The sequence below is a fragment of the Elephantulus edwardii genome, unplaced genomic scaffold (genome assembly GCF_000299155.1).
Source record: "Elephantulus edwardii isolate Elephantulus edwardi_28Jun2011 unplaced genomic scaffold, EleEdw1.0 scaffold00036, whole genome shotgun sequence".
NCBI lineage: Eukaryota > Metazoa > Chordata > Mammalia > Macroscelidea > Macroscelididae > Elephantulus > Elephantulus edwardii.
This window is the reverse complement of record NW_006399786.1, coordinates 924152-942486: the sequence shown is the minus strand read 5'-3', so window position 1 is coordinate 942486 and position 18335 is coordinate 924152. Positions and strand designations below refer to the sequence as shown.

Below are 18335 nucleotides of genomic sequence, written 5' to 3'. Positions count from 1 at the left end.
CATATTGTAGGCTGCAGTCCTTGACACTCTGCAGCAGGCGCTTCAGGTCCTCTTCAGTTTCAGCAAGCAGGGTTGTGTCATCTGCGTAACGCAGGCTGTTGATAAATCGTCCACCAATCTTGACCCCACATTTTTCCTCATAGAGCCCAGCCTCCTGGATAATCTGTTCTGCATATAGGTTGAAAAGGTGTGGAGATAGGATATATCCCTGGCGTACGCCCTTCCCAATTTTAAACCATGCAGTGTTCCCTTGCTCTGTTCTGACAACTGCCTCCTGGTCCAAGTAAAAGTTTCGCATTAGAATGAACAGTACAACAGAACACATTTAGATATGCCAAAGGTAGGTGATTTGAATTCAACAACTGCTCCTTGAAATAAAGATGGACAATCTTCTCCCATATAATTTATAGCTTTTGATACCCCACTGGAGGGTCAACTATATGTTTTTTACCCAACTGCAATGAGTTTAAAATAATACAGATACACATGATACCTTGAAGACTGCATTCCCATTACCTCCCATTCCTCTACTCAGGTATAGTTATGATCAGATAATTGAGATATATATATAATTTTCATTTATGTTTTTATGCTTTTTTTACACATGCCTTTGCATAGTCAATGAAACACAAGATAGACATTCCTCTGGTACTCTGCTTTCGGCCAAGATCCATCTGTCATTGGCAATAATGTCTCTACTGCCATGATCTCTTTTATATCCTGCTTGAAATTCTGGTAGTTTTCTGTCAATGTACTGGTCCAATGTTCTGGTCCAGTCATTTCAGGATAATCTTTGGTAGGATTTTGATAGTATATAATATTAGTGATATGATTTGATAATTTCTACTCTTTTGGGTCACCTTTTTTTTGAAATGGGAATAAATATAGATCTCTTCCAGTCAGTTAGCCAAGTAGTTGTCCTTCAGATTTCCTTTCACAACCTGGTGAGTGTACCCAGGGCAGCACCTGTTGGTTGAAATACGACAATTAGTCTTCCCTCAAATCCTTGGGTTTTATTTTTCACAGAGTTCTTCAGAGCAGCCTGAGCTTCCTCCTTTATCACCACTACTTCTTGATCATATGTTGTCTTGAAATTCTTTTGTGTCATCCAGTTATTTTTGGTACAGTGACTCTATACTCCTTCCATCTTTTTTTAATGCTTCCTGAATCATTCAATATTCAGGAAATAGTCAAGAATTCAACTCAGGAAATATTCAGAAATTAAAAATTCAGGAAATCTGAAATATTCAGGGAAAATCTGCTGTCAGAAACCTTTCCAGAGTGTGGAAAAGTAATGATGTCAGTCTAGAGTCTAAGTTGTGCCTAATCCAGGCCATAGTTGTCACAATTACTTGCTATGCATCAGAGAGCAGGACAATGACTAAGGGTGACAGAAGAAGAATGAATGCCTTGGACCTGTGGTGCTGTAGAAGAGTCTTGAACATGCCATGGACTGCCAAGAAGACAAATAACAGTTCTGTCTTGGAGAGTGTGAAACCAAGTTTTTCCTTGAATGCTAAGGTCTTGAGGTTTTTTTAACTTTTTTTTTTTTATTGTTGTGTACCATCAAATCGGATCTGACTGGCACAGGAGAAGATTGCCTACTCCTCCTTCTCCAAGGGAGCATTTGGTGGATTCAAATGGCACACCTTCGGGATTGTAGCACAGCTTCTTGCCAATAGGCCACCAGAGTCCCCAGGAGGCTAAAGTTTTGAAGCTCTGTCTCACATAACTTTGGACATGTGGCCAGTAGACACCGATCCTTAGAGAAGAACATAATGCTTGCAAGAGTGGAGGGACAGTGCAGGAGAGAGGAAGACCCCGCAAAAGATGGATTGATACTGGGGCAATGGGGATTGGTGAGTCAGAATCAGTGAGACTGGCTCAGAACAGGGCAGGGTCCAGAGCTGCTGTACATAGATAGGGTGGCTATGGTTGCAGGCAACTTAAGGCACACAACACTACCACATCTTTTTCTATTCAGTAATAAAATATAGAAATAGTCTATGTACAACTTTGCTAATTTATGGCCCTATTAATAGTAAGCATATCCCTATTATTTCAAATGTTACCAGATTATTTGAAAACAAGTGTAGTTTCTCCCCCTTTGCCATTTTAGACGTAAGTGGATAATGATGAGGTTGAAAATCTCACCATATGTATATTAGTCTATTGAATTTCTTCTTCAGTGACTTGTCTAGTTTTGCTCCAGCATTTTTTGGATTTGTTTTACTTTATTTATATGTATTGACATAAGTAAATGTTATGATAAAATTGATTCAAGCATGGCCTATTGAGTTATAACATAACAGGTTCAGTCAGCCATGTTTTGCCTTTAAGAGCTAAGAAATGGCTTACTTGGACAAAAGCAAATATTTCTATCAGGTTTTTTTTATTACTTTATGTGTGTGTACCATGAAATTGGATCTGGTGATTCGAACCTCTGGGATTGCAGTGCAGCTTCTTGCCACTAGGCCACCAGAGCTCCTTTTTCTTTTCTTTTTTCACTACAAGGTGGAAATCATGTGGAGTATTATAAAACCAAATTGAACACTTCTGCCTACTCTCTGGCTTTTATGCTTTCCTCTGAAACATCTAGAGAGATTATTCCTAAAGAGAGGAAGGCTTAGAACTGAGCCCTGAAGGCTTTCAGAGGAGGATGAAAACAGGATGAGAATATTGAGACAGAAGTGGATTGTGAAAACAGAAGTAAACTAAAACTATTCAGATAGCAGCCATTTCCATGTCTATTAGATGGTCTCTTGGAAAAGAAGTGGGAATATGAATGCCCCATTCATTGTCACACTCTTCCTTCAAGTGACAGATGGTTGTTGTACTCAGTAGTCGCAAGATCTGTTTTGCTCTCCACATAGAAAGGCATTGCAAAGTCAGTCACACTTTTCCAATTAGACTCACTCTATCACCATGCTTCCTTTCTTCATTTACTTTTTTATTCCTTAATTTATTCATTCTCCCCAAATAGTGATCGAACATCTAATACATGTCAGGCACTGAGTAAGGGATTACAGGTAAAATATATAAATTAGACATTTTCCATGATCTCTCAGACTTACCATTATTTTGTGAGACAGATAGATAGAAGAAAAAAAGGGTTTATTACAAGATTGATGTTGTTGCTATGTCATAAAGTCAGAACTGACACATATGTGACCCTCTAGTGGGTTTACAGAAGCTATAAATCACACTAAAGGATATTGGCAATCTTTCTCAAATGGAGACACGAATGGGTTTGAATCTTCTGCCTTCAAGTTGGTGGTGTAACTCCTTATCACTAGGCTACCAGAGAGTAATGAATACGGGTTGTGAACCACACACTAGGAGATATCCCCTCTTTCTCACACAGAGAAGCTGGTGAATTATAATTGCCTCCCTTTGGGTTGACAGCACAACTCCTTACCCTTTGGCTACCATCCATAGCTCCTTTGCACCAATTTAATCAATCCAATATCCTGGGTAGCCCATCAGGTGAGGTTCATGTGTATACTCACTGTTTAGGTAGGCTTTTAAAAAATTTTATTTGCACTGAATAAATCATTAGAGTAGTAATGAGACTAGACTGAATTAAATTGAAAAATTTAGGAGGTAGATTTTAGAATTTGGCGATTGTTGTTATTAGATTCTGTAGAATCAAGTACGACTCATAGCAACCCTACAAATAATAGTATTCTGTGTCATCCTTATCATCTCTGACATATTTGATCCTAATGCAGCAATCATTGTGTCAATCCATCTCATTGACACAATGTCTTCCCCTCTTTCACTGACCCTCCACTTCTCCAAGAATGCTGTCCCTTTCCAAGGAAAAGCCCCTCCTAACAACACACCCAAAGTAGGTGAGACAAAGCTGCTCTATCCTTTCCTGTAAGGAGCACTCTGTCTGCACTTTACTCAACATATATGTTTGCTCTTTGTCAGTCTATGGAATATTCAGTACTCCAATTCCACACTCAAGGGCATCAATTCTTCTTCTGCCATCCTTATTCATTGTCCAGTTCTCAGATGCATAGCAAATGACTGAAAAGACCATAGTTTGAATCAGGAGCACTTTAGTCTTCAAACTGATAACATTACTCTTGGAAAAGTCCTTGACAGCAGATTTCCCAATGCAATACATCTTTTGATTTCTTTACTGCTCGTACCAAGGATGTTGATTGTGGATCAAAGTAAGATGGAATCATTGACAAGTTCAATATTTTCTCTATACATCATGATGTTGCTAATCTGAACAGTGGTGAGAACTTTTGCCTCATGTTGAGATGGAATCCATATTGAAGGTTGTGATTATTGATCTTCTGCAGCAAGCACTTCAAGTTCTCGCTTTCAGCAAGTAAGTTATCTCATCTGCATAACATAGGTCATTGATAAGCCTTCCTCTGATTCTGATGGCACATTCTATTTCATAAGGTCCACCTTCACAATAATTTGCTCAGCATAGAGATTGAATAAGTATGGAGAAAGGAAACAACCCTTTCTTGACATACTTTTCTTGATTGTAAACTATGCAGTGTTCCCTCATTCTGTTTTGGACCACAGTTTTTTGGTCTGGGTATTGTATTTGTATGAACATAAATAAGGGTTAAAGGATTCTCATTCTTCTTAATGTTAATTACAGTTTGTTATAGTACTTACAGTCAAATGCCTTTATATAGCAAATAAAACACAAGTAGACATACTTCTCATGTTCTCTACTTCCAGCCAGGATCCATCTAACATCAGCAGTGTTATTTCTGGTGCATGATCTGTTCAAAACCCAGATTGAACTTTTGGAAGTACTTTGTCAATGTACTGTTCTAACCATTATTCTATGAACTTCAGCAATATCTGGTGATTAGAGAGAGAAATAGGGTAAGAAGGAGTCAAGACCACAAGTCAAGTGTTATGCTGAGCATCCAAGCGGACTTCTTTGCAACATACAGATACTACTCTATCAGTGTATGAGTTATGATAGGGGTACAACTCTGGAACAGTAGATTTGAATCAATGTTCAAAAATGGTAATTCTATCTATTCTGTGAACATGCTTAGCAGAAGTTAGAAGAACTAATGGGGTTTGTGACTCAACAATAAGATTATGGCATATACATAGGAGAGAGAGAGAGAGAGAGACAGAGAGAGAAAGGAGAGAGATAAAAAAATTATAAATACTTCTCACAGGCCATACGTTTTCACACGTTTTAGAAATGTCTTGAAGGCAAGGGTACACACTGAAAATGCCATCTTTTACAAATATTTTCAAGAAACTCTCTGACTCTCAAGTGGCTGTTCATTTTAGAAAACTACTGTGTTCTGAAAATGGGGGAGTTGAGTTTAAGTTTCCTGTGGGGATCTGAAAAGACAGGGTAATAGTGGGCATAGATCAATGGTGATTAATTTTATAAAACATAATATATGAGAATGATCAGATGAAACACAATGTGAATAAAGGAATGTGTGAAACACACGCACAAGGTCTGTGTTAATAGCTGATAAATTGTAGTGCCATTTAACAAAACTTTAAATGGTAAAGAATAAAAGGATCTGAGGGAGAAATACAATATTAATATTGAAATAACTTATAAGCCATCCAAGAAAAATGGCAAGTAGGTATTTGGATAAAAAATCTGGAAATGTTAAGACTAGGGAGATTAATGTGAGAGTAGTTCACTTTTATCTTAGACTTAAAACCAAGAAACTCTATCACTTAATTAAAAAATCCTAGAGAGAAAGGGGCTGTGGCTGATCCCTGAAGCTTTCCAACATGGGAAAAGTTTGAAAGCCGAAGGCGAGTATCTAAAGCACATAGAATAGCACTGTGAGAACAGAGAGAAATTAACTGTCCAAGGGATATGATGAATGAAGTACCTCAAAAAGCAAGGGGTGATCCACTACCTGCAAGGAATAGACATGAAATTTCACCCAAACAACAATAAATAAAATAACAATGGTGAGACTTCAGAATGGATCACTGAGTTTGGTAAGACGGTTTCATTGTGTACATGGGGAAGCAGTCACTGATGAAAGAAATTTGTAAAGGAAGTGAATTGTGAAGCAAGTGAGAGATGATGCAGGTGAGCAGGAGCGTTTCGTCTCATAACACACGAGAAGGTTTCTCGAAGAGCTTGGGCAACAGTTTCCAATGTTGTTAAAAAATCAATTTTTAAGGAGGTTACTAATAACTTTGGACAAAGGGACTTCAGTATAGGATTTACCATAGAAAGTAGATTATATACGAGGTGAAAGAATAGGGGAAATGAATGTGTAGGACTTTTTCAAGATTATAGCTGTGAAAGAAAGATAATTAATACGATCAAAATGTGAGCTGGAAGTTTTTTCTTTTTAAAAGACAAATAAATAAAAATGCTGATGAAAAGAAGCCCATGAAACTAAATCATACAAAAGGAAGAGGGTTTACTTGAGAGGTGAAGGTCCCTGGACTAAGTTCCCTGAGAAGTAAAACTGGATAGTATCTAAAGTAAATGTAATGAATTTTTCCATTAACAACAACAAAAAAATACAACATTTTTCAGGGAGAAGTTTGATGGTGGAGGTAAATGGGAAAGTTTTTAGCAGGAAATGGAGGGATAAATGATTAAGGGTTAAACTGCTCTTTACTTTTAAACAAGCCATAATTTTGGAGGTAGGGTAAATTATGTCTTGCACATTTTCTACAGTGGGTGCTAGATGGCAACAAAAAGAAATCTTGAAGGAAATGGAAGGAATGAGTGATCTAGTTGACCAGAGTTGATGTAAAAGGAAGTTTGCACAAATAGAAATATATTGATAATGAACTAGTCCTTTCTTAGCACTAAAAACTTCATTCCACAGTTTTGGAGGCATGTTTTTGATAAGGAAACTTGAGTACTTGGCATTACAGATTATGGAAAAAATATTTTATAAAACAATTCCAAAATATTTGAGTCTAAGTGTGACCAAATGCTCAAATTTTTAACAAGCATTGTCATCAGATTTCTCAATGCAAATGATGACTGTACTTTTGTATTTTAGTGGAAGACACTAAATCGAAACCAGACATTCTGGAACCTGACAAAGACATACTGGAAGTAGGACTTGGTAAGTTGAGATGCACCATTGACCTCAAATAACTTATAATTCTAGTATTTGGTCCATAATGGCAAGCACATTGGGCAAAACTGAACGGGAATTTTGGCTCAGTCTCAAATAGCACCGTGATTCTACACATTGTTAATCCTCGTAAGACTCAGATTGTCAAATCTTAAAATAGACATGAATAATAAAACTGGTATGACAAGGTTGTACTGAGTAGTAATAATATACTGCATGCTAAATAATGTGATGATATCTACCATTCAACAATCAGTTTATCATATTGTGATGAATTGCATGTTGTTGAGATACTGGAAGCTAAGCCAATATTAAATATCAAATATATCAAATATCAGGAAAGTCACACATGATGGAAATGTTTTTAAGGAATTTCTAGACAAAAGCAGGTTTGAGAACAAGACTGTCCATCTACTTCCAAAATAACTGACAAATTAAAACTTTATGGAAAGCAGTGGAATATTCTATAAGATAGTATGGAAAGATAAATCCCTCAGGTTGGAAGGCGCCATCAAAAATCACTGAGGAAGAGCCAACTCCTCAGAATAGAGACCAATTTAGTGACATGAACAGAATAAGAGTTTAGTCATTTGCTAATGTATCATTACTCAAAATAAGGAGAAGCAAGTGCAAATATTTATTAATTAATAAAATGTGGAATATAAAATACATGCATCTAGAAAAACTTGAAGATGTGAAAAATGAAATGGAAAGCATATAGATTAATTGCCTAGTCATTAGTGAACTAAAAGGGTTCTCTGCAGGCCTAGTGGTAAGGAACTGCTCTGCTATCCCAAAAGCACATGGTTCAAATCTAAGGGAAAAAGATGAATAGCCTCTGCATATGATTTACTCTCTCTAAAACTAGAGAATCAGCCATGAGTCAATTCTGACTTGATGGTACATAACAGTAGTGAAAACAAATGAACTGGTATACACTTTGAATTGGAATATCAGATGGCTGACTATTCTGAGAATTACAATGCTGTCAGTGATAAAGTTGTTGTTTTTGTTAGGTGTCATTGAATTGCTTGTAACTCGTACTGACCATATGTACAACAGTTCTGAACTTTATTCTATACTGAGCCAACCTCGTTGTCTCTGACACACCTACCTGCATTACCCCAGTCACTGAGTAAATCCATCTCATCCTGGGTCTTCCTCTCTTGTGCCGTCACTCTTCCCTTTCAAGAATGATGTCCCTCCCCAATGACTGGTTCCTCCTGGCAACATGCCCAAAGCATGTCAAACGAAGCTTCAAAATCCTTGCCCCTAAGGAGCAGCCTGGTTTCACCCTCTCCAGGATGAACCTATTTGTTCTTCTAGCCATCCTGGTATATTCAATACTCTTCTCCAGCACCACAACTCAAGGGCATAGTTTCTTCTGTCATCCTTCATCATTGTCCAGCTCTCTGATGCATAGCAAGTAATTGTGAAGATCATGGCCTGTATCAGGTATACCTTAACCTCTAGACTTACATCATTGCTCTTCAATACTTTGGAGAGGTCCCTGACAGATTTTCCCAGTTTGTAATTTGTCTTTTGATTTCCTGACTGCTGGTACTAGGAGTGTTAATTGGGAAGCCAAGCAAGTTGAAGCTGTTAACAAATGCAATCTCTTCAGCATCTATCATGACATTGCCAGTTGGTCCATTTGTGAGAATCTTTACTTTCTTGATTATGAGCTTCAATCCATATTGAAGGCTACAGTCCTTGATCATCTACAGCAAATGCCTCAGATCCTCCTCAGTTTCAGCAAGCAAGGTTGCGTCATTTATGTAACACAGGTTGTTAATGAGTCTTTCTTCAAACCTGATCCCACATTCCGCCTCACAGAGCCCAGTTTTCCAGATCTGCATGTAGAATGAAAAAGTATACAGATAGGATGCATCCCTGGTGTATAACTTTCATGCTTTGGGCCATGCAGTGTCTGCTTGCTCTGTTCTGACGACTACCTCCTGGTCCAAGTGTAGGTTTAGCATAAGCACAACCAAGTTTTCTGGGTTTCCCATTCTACTCAGAGTCAGCCACAGTTAATTGTGATACACACAGTTAAATGCATTTGACTAGTCAATGAAACACAAATAGATATTCCTCTGGTACTCTCTGGTTTCCGATAAGATCCAACTAACATTGGCTATAATATCCTTATAATATCCTTAGTGCCACAGCCTCTTCTAAACCCAGCCTGCATGTCTGGCATTTCTCTGTTGATGTGCTGTTCCAGTCATTTTTGGATAATTTTAGGCTGGATCTTGCTTGCATGTGATATTAAGGATATTGTTTGATAATTTCCACACTCTGTTGTGTCACCTTTTTTTATAATGGAAATAAATATGGATCTCTTCCAATCAGTTGGCCAGGTGGTTGTTCTTCAGATTTCTTGGCACAATCTGGTGAGCACATCCAGGGCAGCATCTGTTTGTTGAAATATGTCAATTAGGATGCTGCCAATTCCTGGGGTCTTGTTTTTTTTTCCAATTCTTCAGAACTACTTGAACTCTCTCCTTAATCCTCATAGGCTCTAGATGATATGTTGTTTCATGAAATTCTTCTGTGTCAGCCAATTCTTTTTGTGTATTTCTTCCATATTCTTTTGATGCTTCCTGGATCATTCAACATTATGCCCACAGCATCCTTAAGCATTGCAACTCAAGGCTTGAATTTGTTCTTCAGTTCTCTTAGTTTCAGAAATGCCACACACGTTTATTTCTTTTGATTTTTCAACTCCAGCTCTTTGCACATTCCATTATAATATTCTGCTTTGTCTTTCCAAGATTCCCTTTGAAATCTCCTACTTAGCTCTTTAACATCTTGATTTCTTCCCTTTGCTTTGGGTTCTTGGTAATCTCATGCAATATTTAGAGTTTCTTCTGACATCCATTTTGATCGTTTATTCTTTCCCCATCTTTTGTATTCTTCATGGATGAAATTTTTTATATGTTCCTAAAGTTTATCTGGTCTTTACTTATTAGTATTTAAGACCTTAAACCTGTTCCTGAGTTGGTCTTTAAATATTCATGCATCTATAAGGAAAGGGTGGTGTTCCATCATGTATGCAATTTACAATGCATAATTCTTAAGCACTCAGCTAAATATCTAAAGAAATTCTTTAAATTAAATGTGTTGTAACCCTTCTCCATACCTATTCAGTCTGTATGCTGAGCAAATCACTTGAGAAGCCGAGCGTTAAGAATATAAGAATGTACCATTAGGAAGCAAGAAAGTCTCATCAACAACCTGCATTAGGCAGATTGTACAATCTTACTTGCTTGAAGTAAGGAGAACTTGAAGCTCCTTCTGCAGAAGGTCTAATACTACAGCCTTCTATATGGACTGCATCCCAATATCCTCCCCTCCCCAGGCCAATAGGCAACATCTTGATAGATGAATAAAAGATTGAAGTTGTCAATAATTTCATTTTATTCAGATCCACCATCAATATCCTTAGTGCTGGCAATTAAAAAAAAAAAAGACATATCTCACTGGGAAAAATCTATTGTCAGGACCTCTCCAAAGTGCTGAAGTGTAATGATGTCATCATAAATACTAAGGTGAGCCTGACTCAAGCCATCATATTTCTGATAACTTGCTATACATGTGAGAGTTGGACAATGAGTAAGGATCACAGGAGAAAAATCAATGGCTTTGAGTCGTGGGGTGGAGTACTAAATAGCTCATATATGAACTATGAAAAGAACAAATAAGTCTGTCTTGGAGAAAATGTGACCTTGGAAGCATGGATGACAAAACTTAGTCTCACATACTTTGATCATGTTGTTAGGAGGGGCCAAGACATTTTGCTGGGAAAGATAATCAACTTAGGAGAAGAAGAACTGCAACAAAGTGGACTGTAATAGTGGGTTCAAGTAGATTGGAGATGGTGAGGATTGCACAGGATAAGGTAGGTTCAGATTCATTGTTCAAAGGGTCACTATGAGTCACAGTCAACTTGACAGTGCATTAAGCTTGTATTTACCACAGTAATCTTGTCATTTTAATTTGTATGTAAATATTAGTCATTAAATATTTTTTCTACTAGTTTATTTACAAAATTCAAACATAAATTGGAACAAATTCTTTCAATTTCCCTCACCCCCCACCCATCAAATTGTACAACCCAATGATTAGTCCCCCCTTCTCCCTGCACATCCACCTCCCTCTGCTTCCAGCCTCTCCCATCCCTCCTGGATCCTTATCCTCATTCTACAATGATGGTTTTATACAATATTTAGCCTTATGGGACTGAGTTAGTTCACTCAGCATAATACTCTCCAGTCCCTCCCAAGTTAGGTAATAATTTACAAAGTTATTGCTCCTGCGGGCTGCATAATATTCCATAGTATGAATATACCATAATTTCTCAATCCATTCATTTGTGGTTGGACTTCTGGGCTTTTTCCATGTTCTTGCAATAGTGAATAATGCTGCTATGAACATTGGTATGCAAATCCCATTTTGTGCCTCAGTTCTCATATTCTTAGGGTATATTTCAAGTAGTGGAATAGTTGGGTCATATGGAATTTCCGTGTTGCACTTTTTGAGGAAGTGCCAAACTGCCTTCCAGAATGGTTGCACCATTTTACAATCTCACTAACGATGTATAAGAGCTCCTTTCTCACCACATCCTCTCCAACATCTATTACTTGCTGTCCTGTTAAACTTTGCCACTCTTACTGGAGTGCGATGGTGTCTCATTGTGGTTTTGATTTGCATCTCTCTTATTGCCGGTGATTTGGAGAATTTCTTCATGTGTCTGTGTGGCATTTGAATATTGTCCTTTGTCAAAATGCTTTCCATGTCTTTTGCTCATTTTGTAATTGAGTTATCAGTCTTTTTCTTGTGGAGGCCCAGGAGTATTCTGTAAACTTTTGTTACAAAACTCTTGTCTGAGATGGAATTACCACATATTTGTTCCCAGTCTGTAGGTTTTCTTTTCACCCTGTTTCTACAACTTGTATTTCGACAGCAGTGTTGGAGGAAAGGTTGGGCACTGAAACACTTTTATTTTCCCAGTATCTACCTTTAAACTTTTAAACCAAAATTATTCATTGTTATTTCATAGTACTTTGGAGTGATCCTTGACAGTGGATTTTCCCAATGCAACATGGTTTTTGATTTCTTAACCATTGTTACCACAGAGTGTTGATTGTGGTTTTTGTGAAAAGAAATCACTGACAAATTCAATCTTTTCTTTATCTATGATGATCAGTATTGATCAGTGGTGAGGATTTTTGTTTTCTTGATGCTGAGATATAATCCGCATTGAAGACTGTAGTCTTTGATCTCCTGTGGCAAAAGTGTTTGAAGTTCTCTTCACTTGCACCAAGCAAGGTTGTGTCATCTTCCAGTTCTTGAGAAAGGCTATCATGCTGGGAAAGATGGAGGGTCAGAGAAAAAGAGGAAGACCCCCAACAAGATGAATTGACTTATTAAGTGACTGTCACAATGGGCTTGAGCATATCAGAGATAATAGGATGATTCAGGAGAGAGCAAGAGATTGTTCATGGGATTGATAAGAGTCAGAGTTGATTTGATGGCACCTAAGGACAACAGCAGCAACAACAACAACAACCATTAATCCTGTGCTACTTGATGGTGCAAATGATTGATGTGCTCAGCTGCTAACCAAGGATTGGAAGCTTGAGTCTTCCAGGGGTGACTAGGAAGCTGACAGTATGCTTCTTTCAGAACCAGTCAATGAAAACTCTATGAAGCTATTTCTCCTCTGACATCCACCAGGTTGCCATGAATCAGAATCAGCTTCAAAGCTGGCTTTCTACTCTCAGACCACATCAGATCTCGTGGTGATATGATCCTGTCATCTTCACTTTAAATATATACAGGTATATGTCTGAGCTCTACTGATTGACCAATAAAGACAAACATATCTGGCTTCATTTCTTTCTAAGTGAGATACACGCAGCAATATGGTATTTCTGTCGCACCCATTTCATGTGCAATCTTGGCCATATCAGGGAGCACAAATTGCAGCTTGTGTCTTCCACCTGCACACAGATAACATATTCTTATTTCCCTCCTTCCTGATTTTTCCCTCCTTGCCTCCTTATTTTCAGGAAAGCCTTTAAATCTTACCTGCAAAGTACGATTTGGCTTCGAAATGGACTTTAAACCTATCTTCAAATGGTACATAAAAGATGCTGGTGAGGAAAAGGAAGTTAAAATATGCCATGCTGTGGAAAGGTAAGAAGGAAATAAACAGACTATACTCTGTGTAGCACATACTGAATGTGTTTAGCTTTAAAAGCCACTAATTTTTTTATACACAAAGGTGACAAACACTCAGGATTAATGGGGCAGTTTCTAAAAATAACCAAGGGTGAAAACAGTTTCAAATTTGGAATCAAACTGGAGCTTATTATCCAGGCCATATGATTTTTTTTTAAGTTTCTATAGCTTTATTTTTTTTCTTTTCTATATTTTATTAATTTTCATAAACATTTACAGAGATTTTGGGTTTCCATTCATTCATTGTTGCACTAGTCTCTCTACCCTCCTCCCAGTTTGTTCTTGTCCAAATGCCACAGTGCTTGTCAAAGCCAGTTCTGATTAATCTTCTTTGTCAGTGTGTCCTTTGCCATTCCCTATCACTCCTCCCTGAGAGAGACTTCACCCTGAGTCATAAGGAAAAGGGGATGGCGTATTCTCTTAGCTACTTCCTGCTGAAAAGGGGCAACTAAATAGATAAACACACTAGCCCAAGCTATTTGAATGAGATATATAGTATGTGCAATCAGGGGAGAAAATGTTTCCAGCTTAAGTCCTATGCTAGCTAACAACTTAGTATGCAGCATGTGTGATGAATTCAAGAATCTGAATGCTGACAGTAATGAAATGGAATTCTGACAAAGTGGAATACTAATTGAATCTGACCAGAAAAGTGTATAAAGTGAAGAATAGTTAAAACAACTTATCTTGGCAAAAAAAGAGATTCAAGCGAGTATATCTATTTGTCTTAAATATTTAGAAGTGATTCTATTTTATGAGAAATTTTATTTCATTTGTTTAAATTCAGAGCAAAGAACCTACTCCGTTGGGCAGAATTTACACAAAAAAGATTTCGCTTAAATGAAAAGAAAAACTAAAGAAATAAATCTGTCTTGGAAGAAGTAAAAACAGGGTACTCCTTAGAAGTGAGGACAGTGTGATCTTGAAATTTCTGTCTCACGGTGCTTTGTTGACCATGATAGGATGACCATGCAATTATCATATAGGATTCCTGTGAGACTAGAGAAGAGATTTAATAGCTCCTGATCAGTCTGAAGAAGAGTGTCTAATAAGTACCTGGTATGTCCTCAGTACAGTGAGTTATTTTTAGAATGACATCTAAATTTATTATCATCATCTATTCTCTGGGAGAATTGTTAGGGCAAAGAAGGTCAAACGATGCCCACAAATAAAATATGACTTAGTATGAATACTTAGAATATCTAGTCAAGATCTGGACTTTCAAAAAAAGACTCATCATAACACAGACATTACATGGAATACGGTTTTATGCACCTAGAGAAGATAGAGTGAGGTCAGCTTCAATAGTGGTAGCTTGTCTTTCGAGACCAGCATATAGCTCTCTATATAACCAACTTAGGGCTTGGTGATCTGCACACACTTCTTCCATATTGCAGTTAAGGATCTTTTTCTTTCCACATAATGAGAAGATACAGAGATGAGTTGTTCTCTAACATATATGTTTACTTAAGGACAAAGCTTATTCACAGGCCACAGGCTTTGTTCAGACAGCCTCCTTCTATGTAGTTTTATTCTTAGCAGTTTGATAATTTAATCAAGAATTGATCTTCTCTCTGACCATCTTAAATTGTGAGATCTCTTTAAGCTGATTGATCTTACAGATATCATAGTTTTCTGATATCTAAATAGTTGGTCATTTGTAAAAATTACGAAAAAAAAAATAAGTGGTGATTTATGATCCTGAATGGGTGTAGCTTCTTCTTTCCCCCCCTTTTTTAGTATTTCATCTTCATCAAATGAAGTCTTTCAATGTACTTACTCTTTGAAAGAAGTTACCCAGAGTGATCTTCAAAAGAAATTTATTTGCTTTGCCAAGAACTCAAAGGGAAATGATACCAAGACCATCCAATTAAAAGTGAAGAAAGGAGGTAAGCCAGGCATGTTGCCCTAGAATCTATGCAATTCATTTTATTAGTAGGAGAGAAATTTTTCTAAATGATGGTAATAGCAATTACTGTTTTTTAAGTGTCAGACTTTGTTCTAAGCACTTTGCTTGTGTTAACACATGTAATTTCTCAACATCACTTCCATGTAAGCAAAATTATTTCTGTTTTCCAGGGAAGGAAACTGATGCATAGAAAATTAATACCTTCATCAAAGTCACACAGCGAGTTAGTCTTAAACAAACCAATGTTTGTGCCAAGCCTGTAGATGTTGTTAATGGTGACTTGCCTTAAAACAAGTGTGTAGAGGGTCCTGAATTATGTTGTGTGGAAGGTGTGAACTCAGTCAGATATGGTTCCTTAGACTCTAATTGTTGTTGTTGTTAGGTACCACCAAATTGACAGAAAACCCTTCCAGACAGTAAGTTATGAGTTGATTCAAATCAATGAAAACAAGAAAGAAAGAGAATATATTATGAAATAAAGTTCTATAAAATTCTATTCCCCTGAATTCTATGAAGTTTAGTGTAAACTCAATTCCTGTTTTGCAATGTCCTGAGATTCAAAAACAATGCAGCCAACAGCATTAATTTTGACAAAATAGGGATGGAGATGACCTAGGGGGGACCCACAGCATCTACCAGAGTGGGAGCCTGTCTAAATGCAGGAAATGCCTTCTCTAAGTTTGCTCATCTTATTTATTCACCACCACTGCATTTCTCTCTAGTGGTTTTCATATACATATTACCTGGCACCATCATAATCATGGTGGGATTGCTGACTGCAAGTGCTCTGCTCTACACATACTGGATTGAAATAGTGCTGCTGTACCGAACTCACCAGAACAAGGATGAGACTCTCGGCGGTAAGAACAGCACAGCATGGATCATGGGAACCTCAGAGCCTTGGACCTTTCCCCTCAGAACTGATTTAGAGGGGGTGTTCAAGAGTGTTCTCCAGAGAAATAAAATCAGCAGGGGACATACTTTTTAAGGAATTGATTTGTTGAATTATGAGGTCTGACATGTCAAAAATCCTTCAGTCTGGAGAGAGAGTAGAAACTGTTGCATACAAAATTGCACGTAGTGTAGCAAGCTGGACACTCTGGAGAATATCTGTGCTCTGGCCTTGAGGCAAATCCTTTTCAAGATATCAGTTTTTGCTAATAAGGTCTTTAACTGTTTAGATAAAACCCAACCAACTTATCCAACTTTGTGGCTTAGTGGGTTATGAGTTGGGCTACTAACAAAAAGGTTAGTGGTTAAAACCCATCAAAAAATTAGTAGGAGAAATATGAGGCAGTCTGCTCAGATTATGATTTACATCTCCAGAAACCAAACAGAGGGTGCACTAGTCAGGATGATTTATCCAAATTGGATTTAGGGGGTTGTTCATGTTCTCCCGCAGAATCTCCTTTAACGTAATTGCATCTACAAAACGTTTTCACAGCAATATATAGACTTGAATTTGACCAAACATCCTGGCACCATAGCTTAACCAAGTTGATACAGAAAATTTATCATCTCAGACTCTGGCTGTAGAAAATGCTGCCACCAACAAAGTGCTTTGGTTTTTTTTCAGCAGTATGTTAAGAATTCCAGGGACTTCTTGCCTCTTGGGCATTTGCAAACATTGGGGCCTGCATATCAGAGTTTACCTGACACTGTATTTGGGGAATCTCACCCCTGAGAGGGTTTAGGCAGCCAGATGGGTGGGAAACGCAGAGCAAGAGAGAGAAGGGAATCTCAAAGTATGTTACCTCCAGTGCGTCAGGGGGTGCTCTCATGGCTTAATCCAGAGGAAATCCTCGCCTCCCTGGCAGCTGGAGTTGCCCAGTGGTTCCTCAGGAAGAAGATGGGCAGTCTCCTCCTATGTGAGCTACACCCTCAGAAATCTGCTGGAGGATCAGCAAGGAGTTGATTTCAGTGGCACAGCAATGAGTGTGAAGACTTTTGAGGCCACTTCCCAGTTTTAATGGGCTCGCACCTGCGAGTGCTGGAGCAAATAGACGTGTTTCTCTCCTACCAGAAGCTAGGAATCTGGCAGATGAATCTGATGGTAGGGCATGTTTGATCTTAAAACCAACCTTTGCTAACTAACCAAAAGCAGTCTGAGAAATGGCTTAACTGTTTCATGCCTTAGCTTTTTCATTTGCAGATTAGACTAGTAATAGCATCGACCAGAAAATAAACTAAGTGGATCCACTGAGTTAAAGCCCATAAAGCATTTACAATAGTATCAGTGTCCAATACATGGCTAGTACTCAGTACTTCTTCAGAGCACAAGTATCTCTTGAATGCTGTGTATATTGGTTAATTATGTTCTCACAGCAATGCTATGAGCAAGGCAGAGAGAGGGGTATTACTTGAGTAAAAACCAAGCTGGTAGGGTTTATTAGAGTTGGGATTTGGATACAGGCAGTCTGATTTAAGAGGCACCATTAGGTGAATTTGCCTCACTTGTTAAAGAGGAATTCTAGGATGGCAAAAATGAACTGAAAAGTGTAAAGTTCTGGAAATGAAAGTCCTGTTGCTATTATTAATGATGGCCAACACTCAATGCTGTCAAGTCAGAACTACTTCAGAGCTGACCCTCCACTGGGTTTTTGAGGCTGTGAAGCGCACAGGACGAGGCTGCCTGTGGAGCCACTGGTGGATTTAAACTGCCTTTTGGCACAATTTGTGATGGACTAGACCACCAGAACTCCGAAGAATTTTCCACGAGACTCAAAAATTATGTGTAGTAGTACTTGCTTTTTCTGGACTAGAACAGCTATGCCTTGCTTGTGTTTCTTTATTTTTCCCTAAATTGGGAATAAAACTATCTAAGGTTAGATTGTTTACAGTTAGAGCAGTGATTCTGCTGCTTTGATAGGTAGCGTTCTTATACGTGATATTCTGTTGGATTCCAAGGATACTTATTTACATTGCTGCAATGGCTGCTCCGGATTCCAGCTCTTTGACCTCAATGCAAACATTAGAAATAGTTTTCACATTATCAGGGGGGAAACCCTGAGAAAATTATCACTCACACTTTGCTTTAAACAATTATACCTTTATTCTAAGACTTAAATTGTTGTTGTTAATGTGTCATCTAGTCG

The 18335-nt window shown here is 37.9% G+C and overlaps 1 protein-coding gene across 1 annotated transcript in view; it reads left to right on the top strand.

Moving 5' to 3' along the window:
- Positions 1-18335, top strand: part of IL18RAP (interleukin 18 receptor accessory protein) — a 31852-nt gene that overhangs the window by 8369 nt on the left and 5148 nt on the right. The window contains exons 5-8 of the mRNA XM_006884600.1: positions 7005-7070; positions 13160-13286; positions 15072-15220; positions 15963-16100. Of these exons, the coding sequence (XP_006884662.1) occupies positions 7005-7070; positions 13160-13286; positions 15072-15220; positions 15963-16100 (480 nt within the window). The remainder of the gene's footprint in view (positions 1-7004; positions 7071-13159; positions 13287-15071; positions 15221-15962; positions 16101-18335) is intronic.